Here is a 15792-nt window from a genome sequence, read left to right on the forward strand (position 1 = left end):
CATTAGATCCACTATGGACTGGACTCTCACACTATTATGTTAGATCCACTATGGACTGGACTCTTACACTATTATGCTAGATCCACTATGTACTGGACTCTCACACTATTATGTTAGATCCACTATGGACTGGACTCTCACAATATTATGTTAGATCCACTATGGACTGGACACTCACACTATTATGTTAGATCCACTATGGACTGGACTCTCACACCATTATGTTAGATCCACTATGGACTGGACTCTCACTATTATGTTAGATCCACTACGGACTGGACTCTCACTATTATGTTAGATCCACTATGGACTGGACTCTCACACTATTATGTTAGATCCACTATGGACTGGACTCTCACACTATTATGTTAGATCCACTATGGACTGGACTCTCACACTATTATGTTAGATCCACTATGGACTGGACTCTCACACTATTATGTTAGATCCACTATGGACTGGACTCTCACTATTATGTTAGATCCACTATGGACTGGACTCTCACACTATTATGTTAGATCCACTATGGGCTGGACTCTCACAATATTATGTTAGATCCACTATGGACTGGACTCTCACAATATTATGCTAGATCCACTATGGACTGGACTCTCACAATATTACGTTAGATCCACTATGGACTGGACTCTCACTATTATGTTAGATCCACTATGGACTGTACTCTCACTATTATGTTAGATCCACTATGGACTGGACTCTCACACTATTATGTTAGATCCACTATGGACTGGACTCTCACACTATTATGTTAGATCCACTATGGACTGGACTCTCACTATTATGTTAGATCCACTATGGACTGGACTCTCACACTATTATGTTAGATCCACTATGGACTGGACTCTCACACTATTTTGTTAGATCCACTATGGACTGGACTCTCACACTATTATGTTAGATCCACTATGGACTGGACTCTCACAATATTATGCTAGATCCACTATGGACTGGACTCTCACACTATTATGTTAGATCCACTATGGACTGGACTCTCACACTATTTTGTTAGATCCACTATGGACTGGACTCTCACACTATTATGTTAGATCCACTATGGACTGGACTCTCACAATATTATGCTAGATCCACTATGGACTGGACTCTCCTAACCCCTACAACCCCCACCTCAACCTCCTCATGCTTTCTCAGGGAGAGCATGTCCCAAATTCCAAGCTGCTGTTTTGAGGCATGTCAAAAAAAATAATGCACTTTGTGCCTTCAATAATAAATATGGCAGTGCCATGTTGGCATTTTTTCCCATAACTTGAGTTGATTTATTTTGGAAAACCTTGTTACATTGTTTAATGCATCCAGCGGGGCATCACAACAAAATTAGGCATCACAATGTGTTAATTCCACGACTGTATCGGTATCGGTTGATATCGCAATCGGTAATTAAGAATTGGCCAATATCGGAAATCGCCAAAAAAGCCATTATCGGACATCTCTAGTATAAAACGGTGACTCTGTACTAGGATTGCACATATTGTAGGATACATGCGCACTATAGAATATCTTAATTGTTCTGACAGTAATGAGTTTATATACGTTTAGATTGTGGGGAAAGACGCTCTTGTTTTCATGTTAGCATTTATGCTAGCGAGCTGGCGCCAGTCACAAAGTCCACCTATCACTCACAGTTTGTCCATTTTAATTTAAAACCATAATACCAACTAAGGCTGCAGCTAACGATTATTTTTCTATCGATTAATCTATAGATTATTTTTTTCGATTAATCGGTTAATCTATAGTTTTTTTTTTTGATTAATCTATAGATTATTTTTCCTTTTACCGATTATTTTTTTATTCAAAATGAAGATGAAAAAATAAATGTAGGCTAGTTTTTTCAAAAGGCCACTCAGTCAACATTGACAACAACATGACTAAATATTCTGTAACAATGTAAACATTTAAAACTTTTAACATTTGACAAAATTAAAAGTAGCTTATTTGCTTTTTAATGTGCAAATATAAAAGTCAACATCCAGTGCAAATCTTAATATTCTGCAATAGTGTAAGCATTTCAAAAGTAAACGTATTGCTTATTTTGCTTTAAAATGTGCAAAAATAAAGATAAACATCCAATACAAAAAAGTGCAAAACGAAATATTCTGTAACAACAGTGTAAACATTTCAACAAAAGTGAAAGTATTGCTTATTTGCCAAAATGTGCAAAAATAAAGATAAACATCCAATACAAAAAAGTGCCAATCTAAATATTCTGGAGCACTGTAAACATTAAGTATTGCTTTTAAAATGTGCAAAATAAACATCCAGTCCAACACAGTACACAATAACCAATTCTACTCATTCCAGTGAGTGTCTAACAGTTGTAATGAAGAAAAGTTAGCATGTCTACATGCTCTGGTTCTTTTCATGTTTACAATATTCCCCGCAGCTGAAAATAGGCGCTCAGAAGGGGTCGATGTGGCTGGAACTGAGAGGTAATTAGCCTTCACCTCAAGCCAGGACTGCGAGTGAGCTGAGCTGCAGTTGAAGTTTCTAGAAGGTCAACGGGCTCATAGTGATGTTACTAGTAGTTGACTGGGAGGTGTTTATTATCATTTGGGGAGAGTCCGCTGCCTGATGCTCACCTGCTAAACACCTATCTGCTAGACGCTGAAGCGCTGACTACATGCGCTCTGAATACGCACTGCTGATTGGCTGGTAATGCTTTGTGTGTACCAATCAGATGGTTGTGTGGGTGGGACAATGCTGCGTGCTGAGACAGTGGCAGAAGGAGCAAAGCAGCTTGTTAAGACTTTAGCTTTAGCTTAGAAACTCGTTCGGTACACCCCCGTACCGAACCGAAAGCCCCGTACCGAAACGGTTCAATACAAAACACGTACCGTTACACCCCTAGCAGATACAAATGACACATTCATGTTTTTGTGTAATGACAACGTATACTCGCGCGGACGATTGACTAGTTCTGGGGTCGGCAACCCGCGGCTCCTTGACCACTCTGATGCGGCTCAGCTACATACATGCCGACCCCCCGATTTTCCCAGGAGACTTATGGATCTCAGTGTCTCTCATAGATTACTCCCAGGGAAAAAATGATCCTATTTACACTCTAATTGCTAAATAAAGGGCGTGCCCTAATTGCACTGCAGTAATTGTCCTCTATAGCATTTACATATAGCATGCCAGTCCAGCCACATGTTGTTGTTACTTGCACACACAGGAGACAGCAAAGCATACTTAGTCATCAGCCACACAGCTTACACTGACGGTAGCCGTATCAAACAACTTTAACATTGTTACGTTACAAATATGCGCCACACTGTGAACCCACACCAAAAAAGAATGAAAAACACATTTCTGGAGAACATCCCACCGTAACACAACATAAACACAACACAACCATTACCCAGAATCCCATGCAGCCCTAACTCTTCCGGTCTACATTATACACCCCCGCTACCACCAAATCCCCCCACACATCAACCCCCCCCCCCCCCCCTCTCCGTGCGTTGGTTGAGCGGAAGAGTTAGTGCTGCATGGGATTCTGGGTATTGGCACCGTCAGTGTAAGATGTGTGGCTGCTGAGGTAGTACGCCTTGCTGTCAAATACATGAGCAAGCTGAAACTGCATTCTACATGTGGTCGAGCAGGTACACTGTTAGGGCAGACTGTAGAGGGCGCCAAATGCAGTGTCATCACGCTCTGATATTCGGGAGTCTCCCGGGAAAAATGAGAGGATTGGCAAGTATGACGCTATCAAGCGCCATTCATTCAAAACTCGCGGGCTGCACTAACATCAAATTTCCACATTAAAGTGCGTGCCGGTGCGTGTGTCGGAGACCCCTGGTTAACATAGCACAAAGCATTTAAGCTTTGTATGCAGTGTTTTTCATTTTAAATTTAAAATTTTTTTTTGGCGCTCCCATTACTTTCTTTAATTTGTGAAACTTGCCAAAATGGCTCTTTGAGTGGTAAAGGTTGCCGACCCCTGGACTAGTTGATGGTTTTCTTTTCAAATGTTCGTTCATAGCCGTCGTGCTGCTATGGTAGGCCATTTCCGCTCGACACAGCGTGCATACAACAACATTATTAGGCCGTGTATTGAAATACTCCCACACTTTTGACCACTTTTGGCGTGATTTTTTCCCCCTCGCTCGCACCACTCGCACCGTCTGCTTTGCGCTTCGCCATGACGGTAGCGTGACGTAAATATGCGACGCGTCGACGCACAAAAACGGCGTCGACGCATTTACGTAACCGATGACGTCGACGCGTCGTTTCAGCCTTAATACCAACCATCGGGAGGTTTATCTTTAATACCGTTTATGGTAGCGGTTGCTTCCTGCTGACCTCACCACAACATCCGATTTCGGTGATTGAAGTCTTTCGGTGGGCAAAAATCATTAAATGTACCACGAAAAAATGGGAATTGCGCTGCAACATTGACATTCTATATGTTTGTGTGTTTGTTTCCAGTCAGCCTACATCCTGTTCTACATGGCTATTGTGGGTCACGCCTTATCTATAGCCTCCCTGCTCATCTCTTTGGCCATCTTCTTCTACTTCAGGTACTGTGGCATCCCATATTCCCTCTAATGTGTCACGTGTGTGAGCAACAGCAGCAGCACGCCCGTCCCAGACCCGACTAAATAAGTTAAATGTTTTAATGTTATAATCAAATGACAGCAGTCATTTCCATGAGCTTGTTTATTAATATAAGTTTTTTTTGGCCAATTTACAATGACAATAACAAAAAAATATAGTTTTTTATCAGCTGAGGACTAGTATTGTATGTCTGGGTGGAGGTCCTGCTTTGGAAATAAGTTCTACCCCTGTCATATATCGCATTTAATTCCCATTAAAACATCCACATGTTGCACAATGAGATGTAAACATGGGATCATGCGTACATTCCTGCAACTTTGTTTGGAAAATATGTCCAAGTATTTATATAAGTATATACACTATATTGCCAAAAGTATTTGGCAACCCATCCAAATGATGAGAATCGGGTGTCCTAATCACTTGGCCCGGTGTATCAAATCAAGCACTTAGGCATGGAGACTGTTTCTACAAATATTTGTGAAAGAGTGGGCCGCTTTCAGTGATTTCCAGCGTGGAACTGTCATAGGATGCCACCTGTGCAACAAATCCAGTCGTGAAATTTCCTCGATCGTAAATATTCCAAAGTCAACTTTATTATAAGAAAAGTGAAGAGTTTGGGAACAACAGCAACTCAGCCACCAAGTGGTAGGCCACGTAAACTGACAGAGAGGGGTGAGCTGAGGAATTATGGTGTGGGGTTGTTTTTCCAGGAGTTGGGTTTGGCCCCTTAGTTCCAATAAAAGGAACTTTGAATGCTCCAGTATACCAAAACATTTTGGACAATTCCATGCTCCCAACCTTGTGGGAACAGTTTGGAGCGGACCCCTTCCTCTTCCAACATGACTGAGCACCAGTGCACATAAAGACATGGATGACAGAGTCTGGTGTGGATGAACTTGACTGGCCTGCACAGAGTCCTGACCTGAACCAGATAGAACACCTTTGGGATGAATTAGAATGGAGACTGAGAGCCAGGCCATCAGTGTGTGACCTCACCAATGCACTTTTTTGGAAGAATGGTGGAAAATTCCTAGAAACACACTGCAACCTTGTGGACAGCCTTCCCAGAGGAGTTGTAGCTGTAATAGCTGCAAAAAGTGGACCGACATCATATTGAACCCTATGGGTTAGGAATGGGATGGCACTTCAAGTTCATATGTGAGTCAAGGCAGGTGGCCAAATACTTTTGGCAATATAGTGTGTGTGTATATATATTAGGGATGCGTTAAAATGTAATATCGGAAATTATCGGTATCGTTTTTTTTATTATCAGTATCGTCTTTTTTTTTTTTTTTTTTTTTAATTAAATCAACATAAAAAACACAAGTTACACTTACAATTAATGCACCAACCCAAAAAACCTCCCTCCTCATTCACACAAAAGGGTTGTTTCTTTCTGTTATTAATATTGTGGTTCCTACATGATATATCAATATATATCAATACAGTCTGCAAGGGATACAGTCCGTAAACACACATGATTGTGCGTGCTGCTGCTCCACTAATAGTACTAACCTTTAACACTTAATTTTACTCATTTTCATTAATTACTAGTTTCTATGTAACTGTTTTAATATTGTTTTACTTTCTTTTTTATTCAAGAAAATGTTTTTAATTTATTTATCTTATTTTATTTTATAATTTTTTTTAAAAGTACCTTATCTTCACCATACCTCGTTGTCCAAATTAGACATAATAATGTGTTAATTCCACGACTGTATATATCGGTTGATATCGGTATCTGTTGATATCGGTATCGGTAATTAAAGAGTTGGACAATATCGGAATATCGGCAAAAAGCCATTATCGGACATCCCTAATATATATATATATATATATATATATATATACACACATATATACACATATATACACATATGGGTGTGTGTGTGTGTGTGTATATATATATATACATATATACATATTAAAGTACCAATGATTGTCACACACACACTAGGTGTGGTGAAATTTGTCCTCTGCATTCGACCCATCCCCTTGTTCACCCCCTGGGAGGTGAGGGGAGCAGTGAGCAGCAGCAATGCCGCGCCCGGGAATAATTTTTGGTGATTTAACCTCCAATTCCAACCCTTGATGCTGAGTGCCAAGCAGGGAGGTAATGGGTACCATTTTTATAGTCTTTGGTATGACTCAGCCGGGGTTTGAACTCACAACCTACCCATCTCAGGGCGGACACTCTAACCACTAGGCCACTGAGTAGTATATCTCTTTATGTGTTGGAGTTGTCCGATTTTTTTTGTGTGGCTGTAAACGCATCACTGGCATGTGTTGGCGCAAGTGAGAAAGACAGAGCGGGTGCTGTTGATAAGACAAAGTTGGTTTTGGTCTTGTTCGTACGGCAGAAAATGACCAGTTTTGCTCGATAGAAATTGTTTACCAATGTTTTTGGTCATGTGTTTATGGCCGACAATAAAGAGTCTTGCTCAATAAAGTGATTGACGGAATTCATCTCCTCCTTAAAGGGTCTCGACAAACGTTACCATAATTGAACAATGATGACAAAAACTGTTTCCTCTGTTGTGGCCGCGAGTCGTCAGTTACATTGAGAACTGTTCTTTTTTTGCCGTTCGAATTTGGAGGATCAGTCATACACAATTTAGAGTGAAAAGCAAATGTTATTTTCACTCGCATACAAATCATTCTAACTTGGATTGTCTCCCTGCCTTGGAGACTCCCCTGAAGGACAGTGCAGTGAAGACACAACAAACTCCCTTCTTGTCTCTCATGGACACACACCTGTTGTTGTTGTTGTTGACTTTGGACTGACTCGCGACCGCACGACATCAAGGCCGCGGAACAGAGACACACTGCAGGCTTACACGCACACATGCATCCACAAATATATACGCCACACACGCGCATACATACCCCAACCCCCATCCAACGCCCTTGACGCGAATCCCTTAGGGGTGATGGACGGATGGGCAGCGCCTGAGGAGCTGCAGCCTGCCATCATGGCCCCCACTCCCTCCCCTCTGTTGCTAGCTAGTCTCGAGATGTACGTTGTAATATGTATATGTGCTTTGCTATGGAGGTTTTTTCCCACTCCAGACTGGCCTCCTTAGGAGCCCAGTCTAGATTGTATTTTTTTACTCATCGTTCCCCAGAGTTAACCTTTTTCCCATCTTTTACGGCCCATCAGTGTTCCTGTTCTGTAACCCTGTACACTGTTTGTTTGTCTAATCTTTAACGGGTTTGTGCTGTAAACAAAGTTTCGTTGTACTTGTGCAATGACAATAAAGACCTACCTACCTACCTACCAGTGCACAATTGCACAGGCACACACCTTAGAGCAGGGGTCACCAACCTTTTTGAAAGCAAGAGCTACTTCTTGGGTACTAATTAATGCGAAGGGCTACCAGTTTGATACACACTTAAATAAATTGCCAGAAATAGCCAATTTGCTCAATTTACCTTTAACTCTATGTCATTATTAATAATTAATGATATTTACACTTAATTGAACGGTTTAAAAGAGGAGAAAACACGAAAAAAAATGACAATTAAATTTTGAAACATAGTTTATCTTCAATTTTGACTCTTTAAAATTCAAAATTCAACCGAAAAAAAGAAGAGAAAAACTAGTTAATTCGAACCTTTTTGAAAAAATTAAAAAATAATTTATGGAACATCATTCGTAATTTTTCCTGATTAAGATTAATTTTAGAATTTGGATGACATGTTTTAAATAGGTTAAAATCCAATCTGCACTTTGTTAGAATATATAACAAATTGGACCAAGCTATATTTCTAACAAAGACAAATCATTATTTCTTCTAGATTTTCCAGAACAAACATTTTAAAAGAAATTCAAAAGACTTTGAAATAAGATTTAAATTTGATTCTACAGATTTTCTAGATTTGCCAGAATAATTTTTTTGAATTTTAATCATGATAAGTTTGAAGAAATATTTCACAAATATTCTTTGTCGAAAAAACAGAAGCTAAAATGAAGAATTAAATTAAAATGTATTTATTATTCTTTACAATAAAAAATAAAAAAATTACTTGAACATTGATTTAAATTGTCAGGAAAGAAGAGGAAGGAATTTAAAAGGTAAAAAGGTATATGTGTTTAAAAATCCTAAAATCCTTTTTAAGGTTGTATTTTTTCTCTAAAATTGTCTTTCTGAAAGTTATAAGAAGCAAAGTAAAAAAAATAATGAATTTATTTAAACAAGTGAAGACCAAGTCTTTAAAATATTTTCTTGGATTTTCAAATTCTATTTGAGTTTTGTCTCTCTTAGAATTAAAAATGTCGAGCAAAGCGAGACCAGCTTGCTAGTAAATAAATAAAATTTAAAAAATAGAGGCAGCTCACTGGTAAGGGCTGCTATTTGAGCTATTTTTAGAACAGGCCAGTGGGCTACTCATCTGGTCCTTACGGGCTACCTGGTGCCCGCGGGCACCGCGTTGGTGACCCCTGCCTTAGAGGGAACGTTGGTGACAACCCTCTCCTCGCTTTGTGTGCTTTTTTAGGAGCTGCAGCCTGCCACCGTGGCCCCCACTCCCTCCCCTCTGTTGCTAGTCTTGATATGTACGTTGTAATGTATATGTGCTTTGCTATGGAGGTTTTTTCCCACTCCAGAATGGCCTCCTTAGGAGCCCAGTCTAGATTGTAGTTTTTTAACTCAGCGTTGACCTTTTTCCCATCTTTTACCGGGCGCCTTGTGGCGACCCATCATCGTTCCTGTTCTGTAACCCTGTACACTGTTTGTTTGTCTAATCTTGAACGGGTTTGTGCTGAAAACAAAGTTTCGTTGTACTTGTGCAATGACAATAAAGACCTACCTACCTACCTACCTGTGCACAATTGCACAGGCGCACACCCTAGAGGGAACGTTGGTGACAACCCTCTCCTCGCTCTGTGTGCTTTTTTTAAACATATCAGACGGATTTGCGTATTACGTATCCCCCCCCCCCCCCCCATCCAACGCCCTTGACGCGAACCCCTTAGGGGTGATGGAGGGATGGGCAGCGCCTGAGGAGCTGCAGCCCGCCACCGTGGCCCCCCACTCCCTCCCCTAAGGTTGCTAGTCTCGAGATGTATGTTGTAATATGTATATGTGCTTTGCTATGGAGGTTTTTTTCCCACTCCAGACTGGGCCCCCTTAGGAGCCCAGTCTATAACATTCTCCCGAATTTCTCCCGATTTCCACCCGGACAACAATATTGGGGGCGTGCCTTAAAGGCACTGCCTTCAGCGTCCTCTGCAACCTGTCGTCACGTCCGCTTTTCCCCCATACAAACAGCGTGCTGGCCCAGTCACATAATATATGCGGCTTTAACACACACACACAAGTGAATGCAAGCATACTTGGTCAACAGCCATAGAGGTCACACTGAGGGTGTCCGTATAAACAACTTTAACACTGTTACAAATATGCGCCACACTGTGAACCCAAACACCAAACAAGAATGACAAACACATTTCTGGAGAACATCCGCACCGTAACACAACATAAACACAACAGGAAAAAATACCCAGAACCCCTTGCAGCACTAACTCTTCCGGGACGCTACAATATACACCCCCCCGCTACCACCAAATGTTGATATTTACCTCAGAAGGCTGCAAATAGAAAACAGGCATTCAATTTTTTATTTACATTTTATTTAATATACCCATTGATGTTTTTTCGTTTGTTTTTTGAAAGTTGATTTTGCACTATTGAGTATATATATATATATATATATATATATATATATATATATATATATATATATATATATATATATATATATATATACACTACCGTTCAAAAGTTTGGGGTCACATGTAAATGTCCTTATTTTTGAAGGAAAAGCACTGTACTTTTCAATGAAGATAACTTTAAACTAGTCTTAACTTTAAAGAAATACACTCTATACATTGCTAATGTGGTAAATGATTATTCTAGCTGCAAATGTCTGCTTTTTGCTGCAATATCTACATAGGTGTATAGAGGCCCATTTCCAGCAACTATCACTCCAGTGTTCTAATGGTACAATGTGTTTGCTCATTGGCTCAGAAGGCTAATTGATGATTAGAAAACCCTTGTGCAATCATGTTCACACATCTGAAAACACTTTAGCTCGTTACAGAAGCTACAAAACTGACCTTCCTTTGAGCAGATTGAGTTTCTGGAGCATCACATTTGTGGGGTCAATTAAATGCTCAAAATGGCCAGAAAAAGACAGTCTATTCTTGTTCTTAGAAATGAAGGCTATTCCACAAAATTGTTTGGGTGACCCCAAACTTTTGAACGGTAGTGTATATATATATATATATATATATATATATATATATATATATATATATATATATATATATATATATATTCAGTGTTAAAGCAAATCAGTGTAGCAAACTGAGCAATAATTAACGTTTTATTCATGCACTTTCTTTTGCTACTTCAAGGCTTGAATGTTTGATTCATTCATTATTATTTTATTTTCAAATCTATTATCAGCCTGTGGAAAAAGTTTATTTAGATATGTACCTCAGGAGGCTGCAAATAGAATAATAATAATACATTTAATTTGATATGCCATTGATATTTTTGAATTATTATTATTATTTAAACACATCAGACTTCTTTTTAAACACATCCGACATATTTGTGCATCATTTGATGTTATTGTTGTACTATTAAGTTACAGTTTGTGACTTGTGGGCTCCAAATCAGTGCACACTACTTCATTCCATTAAGTTACCCAACAGGGGGTCCTTGTGCTGTTGGTAATATTTGCAATGGCTCCCTTGTTGGGTCTGTCGTTGCATTCTGCATTTGAAAAAAAACAACAACAACAAAAAAACTTGTGTGCTTACCGTTCTGGAGTCTGGATCTTTTACCAGTCCTTTGCAGAACTTTCTCCGCCATCACTCATCTCCCTGCAGATGCAGGATCACCAATCGTACGACCTGCTGGGAGAAAAATGAATCAAAGTGACAAGTTGGCTCTTCCTTCTAAGCGCAGAATCACGCCGAGTCCTAAAGTGTGTGCGTTACACGATCCAGATGTGAGGCTTACGAGGGAATGTGGCGGCTGAAGCTGTGATCAGTCCACTAAACATTTAGATCATCCTGGTTTGCAGTTTGTCCACAGGAGCACGGATATTCTCAGAAACACCCATTCAAAAAAATACATTCACCACCTGTCATTGTGTCCAATCAGTAGAGGTGGGCGATACTGACAATGCTGGTATCCATCCAATACAGTACCAAGTAGGGTTGTACGGTATACCAGTACTAGTATAGTATCGCTGTACTTATGAATCAAAAACGGTACTATACTCTGTTTGAAAAGTACCGGTTTCTTTTGTGACATTTTGAGACATTGCTGATTTTACGAGCAGAGGAGCATGTTTGGCAGCGCACACACACAGAGTACTTACAAGCAGACACAGTGTGTAGACAGAAAAGGGAGAATGGACACATTTTGGTGTAAAAAGTAAAGATAAAGGTGAAGTTATAACACTGAAACACCCTCAGGAAGAGCTGCCTTAAGACATGGCTAGCTAGCTAGCTAGCAGCTAGCGTCCATCCGCTACTTCTAAATCACTAATCCTCGTCTCCATGGCGACAAATAAAGTAAGTTTCTTACATCACTGCAGGACGAGGAATAGCTAAACATGCTTCACTACACAGCGTAGGAGGATACAATAGCTCACCGGCGTCACAATGTAAACAAACGCCATGGGTGGATCTACACCTGACATCCACTGTAATGATACCAAGTGCAAGAGCCTATGTAGTCAATCCATCCATTTTCTACAGCTTGTCCCTGGTGCTGGAGCCTATCTCAGCTGCATTCGGGCGGAAGTTGATACTAGATATTTGTTTCCTTTTAAAAAAAAATCATATTATGTTTATAAAGTCAGGAAATACATGTGCACTTTGAATATGACCAATGTATGATCCTGTAACTACTTGGTATCAGATCGATACCTACATTTGTGGTATCATCCAAAACTAATGTAAAGTATCAAAGAAGAGAAGAATAAGTGATTATTACATTTTAACAGAAGTGTACATAGAACATGTTGAAACAGAAAATAAGCAGATATTAACAGTAAATGAACAAGTAGATTAATAATCAATTTTTACAGCTTGTCCCTCATAATGTTGACAAAATAAAAGAATAATAAATGACACAATATGTTACTGCATACGTCAGCGAGGAATAGCTAAACATGCTTCACTACACACTGTAGGTGGATACAAATGCCATGGGTGGATCTACACCTGACATCCACTGTAATGATACCAAGTACAGGAGCGTATCTAGTCGATACAATGATTAAATCAATATTTTTTATCGTCACAAAATCTTTTTTCATTTAAAAAAATGTTTTATATTATGTTTACAAAGTCAGTAAATACGTCCCTGGACACATGAGGACTTTGAATATGACCAATGTATGATCCTGTAACTACTTGGTATCGGATTGATGCCCAAATTTGTGGTATCATCCAAAACTAATGTAAAGCATCCAAACAACAGAATAAGTGATTATTACATTTTAACAGAAGTGTAAATATCCTTCCATCCATCCATTTTCTACCGCTTGTCCTTTTTGGAGGTTAGAACATGTTAAAACAGAAAGTGAGCAGATATTAACAGTAAATGAACAAGTAGATTAATAATACATTGTTACAATTTGTCCCTCATAATGTGTACAAAATAATAGGTGTATAAATGACACAATATGTTACTGCATACGTCAGCAGACTAATTAGGAGTCTTTGTTTGTTTACTTACTACTAAAAGACAAGTTGTCTAGTATGTTCACTATTTTATTTAAGGACTAAATTGCAATAATAAACATATGTTTCATGTACACTAAGATTTTTCATTAAAATAAAGCCAATAATGGGCATGTACTGTACATCAACAATATGATTTGCCTAAGGCTGGACAGGACAGATCCATACCTAAATGTGTGGTATCATCCAAAACTAATGTAACGTATCAAAGAAGGGAAGAATAAGTGATTATTACATTTTAACAGAAGTGTAGATAGAACATGTTGAAGCAGAAAATAAGCAGATATTAACAGTAAACAAATAAAAACATGTTTTTATAAATTTTGATTTCTATTTACTGTTTTAATTAATTCCCTTTAAAATCATATTTATTTTTATATTGTTTTTATATTGGTTCTATATTTATTAATTTTTTGTTTTCATTCAGTCATTGGTGGAGCTAAGGATAATATTTGATTATTGTTTTTAATTTTGTTTTTTATATTTTTAATATTGTGCAGCACTTTGGTTTTGGTTTTGTTGTTTAAATGTGCTATATAAATAAAGTGATTGGATAAATTAACAAGTAGATTAATAATCATTTTTTACTGTTTGTCCCTCATACTGTGTACAAAATAATAGGTGTATAAATGACACAATATGTTACTGCATACGTCAGCAGACTAATTAGGAGTCTTTGTTTGTTTACTTACTACTAAAAGACAAGTTGTCTAGTATGTTCACTATTTTATTTAAGGACTAAATGACAATAATAAACATATGTTTCATGTACACTAACATTTTTTGTTACAATAAAGACAATAATTAAATTTTTTGCGGTCTCCTTTATTTAGAAAAGTATTTAAAAGTATCAAAATACATTTAGGTTCCGTTACCAAAATAATGGTGTCGGGACAAGCCGACATTGACTGTAATGATACCAAGTACAAGAGCGTATCTAGTCGATACTACGATGGTTACATTGATATTTTTTCGTTTCACAAACTCTTTTGTCGATTTTTATTGTTTATAAACCCAAGAAATACGTCCTTCGACACGGGATCACTTTAAATATGACCAATGTATGACCCTGTAACTACTTGGTATTGGTAGTATCACCCAAACTAATGTCAAGTATCAAAGAAGAGAAGAATAAGTGATTATTACATTTTAACAGAAGTGTAGATAGAACATGTTAAAACAGAAAATAAGCAGATATTAACAGTAAATAAATAAATAAATGTTTTTATAAATTTTGATTTCTATTTACGGTTTTAATTAATTCCCTTTAAAATCATATTTATTTTTATATTGTTTTTATATTGGTTCTATATGTATTTATTTTTTGTTTTTATTCAGTCATTGGTGGAGCTAAGGATACTATTTGATTATTGTTTTTAATATTGTTTTTAACATTATTTTTTATATTGTTGTGCAGCACTTTGGAAACATTTTTGTTGTTTAAATGTGCTATATAAATAAAGTGGATTGGATTGGATAAATGAACAAGTACATTAATAGTAATTTTTTACTGTTTGTCCCTCATAATGTGTACAAAATAATAGGTGTATAAATGACACAATATGTTACTGCATACGTCAGCAGACTAATTAGGAGTCTTTGTTTGTTTACTTACTACTAAAAGACAAGTTGTCTAGTATGTTCACTATTTTATTTGAGGACTAAATTACAATAATAAACATATGTTTCATGTACACTAACATTTTTTGTTACAATAAAGACAATAATTAAATTTTTTGCGGTCTCCTTTATTTAGAAAAGTATTTAAAAGTATCAAAATACATTTAGGTTCCGTTACCAAAATAATGGTGTCGGGACAAGCCGACATTGACTGTAATGATACCAAGTACAAGAGCGTATCTAGTCGATACTACGATGGTTACATTGATATTTTTTCGTTTCACAAACTCTTTTGTCGATTTTTATTGTTTATGAACCCAAGAAATACGTCCTTCGACACGGGATCACTTTAAATATGACCAATGTATGACCCTGTAACTACTTGGTATTGGTAGTATCACCCAAACTAATGTCAAGTATCAAAGAAGAGAAGAATAAGTGATTATTACATTTTAACAGAAGTGTAGATAGAACATGTTGAAACAGAAAATAAGCAGATATTAACAGGAAATGAACAAGTAGATTAGTAATTGTTTTTTACAGTTTGTCCCTCATAATGTGTACAAAATAATAGGTGTATAAATGACGAAATATGTTACTGCATACGTCAGCAGACTAATTAGGAGTCTTTGTTTGTTTACTTACTACTGAAAGACAAGTTGTCTAGTATGTTCACTATTTTATTTAAGGACAAACTTGCAATAATAAACATATGTTTAAGGTACCCCAATATTTTTTCTTAAAATAAAGCCAATATTGACATCGAAAAGTACCGAAATGCATTTTGGTAGCGGTTACAAAATATTGGTATC

The 15792-nt window shown here is 37.6% G+C and overlaps 1 protein-coding gene across 1 annotated transcript in view; it reads left to right on the forward strand.

The window, feature by feature from the left end:
• Positions 1-15792, forward strand: part of calcr (calcitonin receptor) — a 134335-nt gene that overhangs the window by 79249 nt on the left and 39294 nt on the right. Inside the window, exon 17 of the mRNA XM_062030389.1 lies at positions 4465-4556. Coding sequence (XP_061886373.1) covers positions 4465-4556 — 92 coding nt within the window. The remainder of the gene's footprint in view (positions 1-4464; positions 4557-15792) is intronic.

The sequence above is a fragment of the Entelurus aequoreus genome, linkage group LG20, assembly GCF_033978785.1.
Source record: "Entelurus aequoreus isolate RoL-2023_Sb linkage group LG20, RoL_Eaeq_v1.1, whole genome shotgun sequence".
Taxonomy (NCBI): Eukaryota; Metazoa; Chordata; class Actinopteri; order Syngnathiformes; family Syngnathidae; genus Entelurus; species Entelurus aequoreus.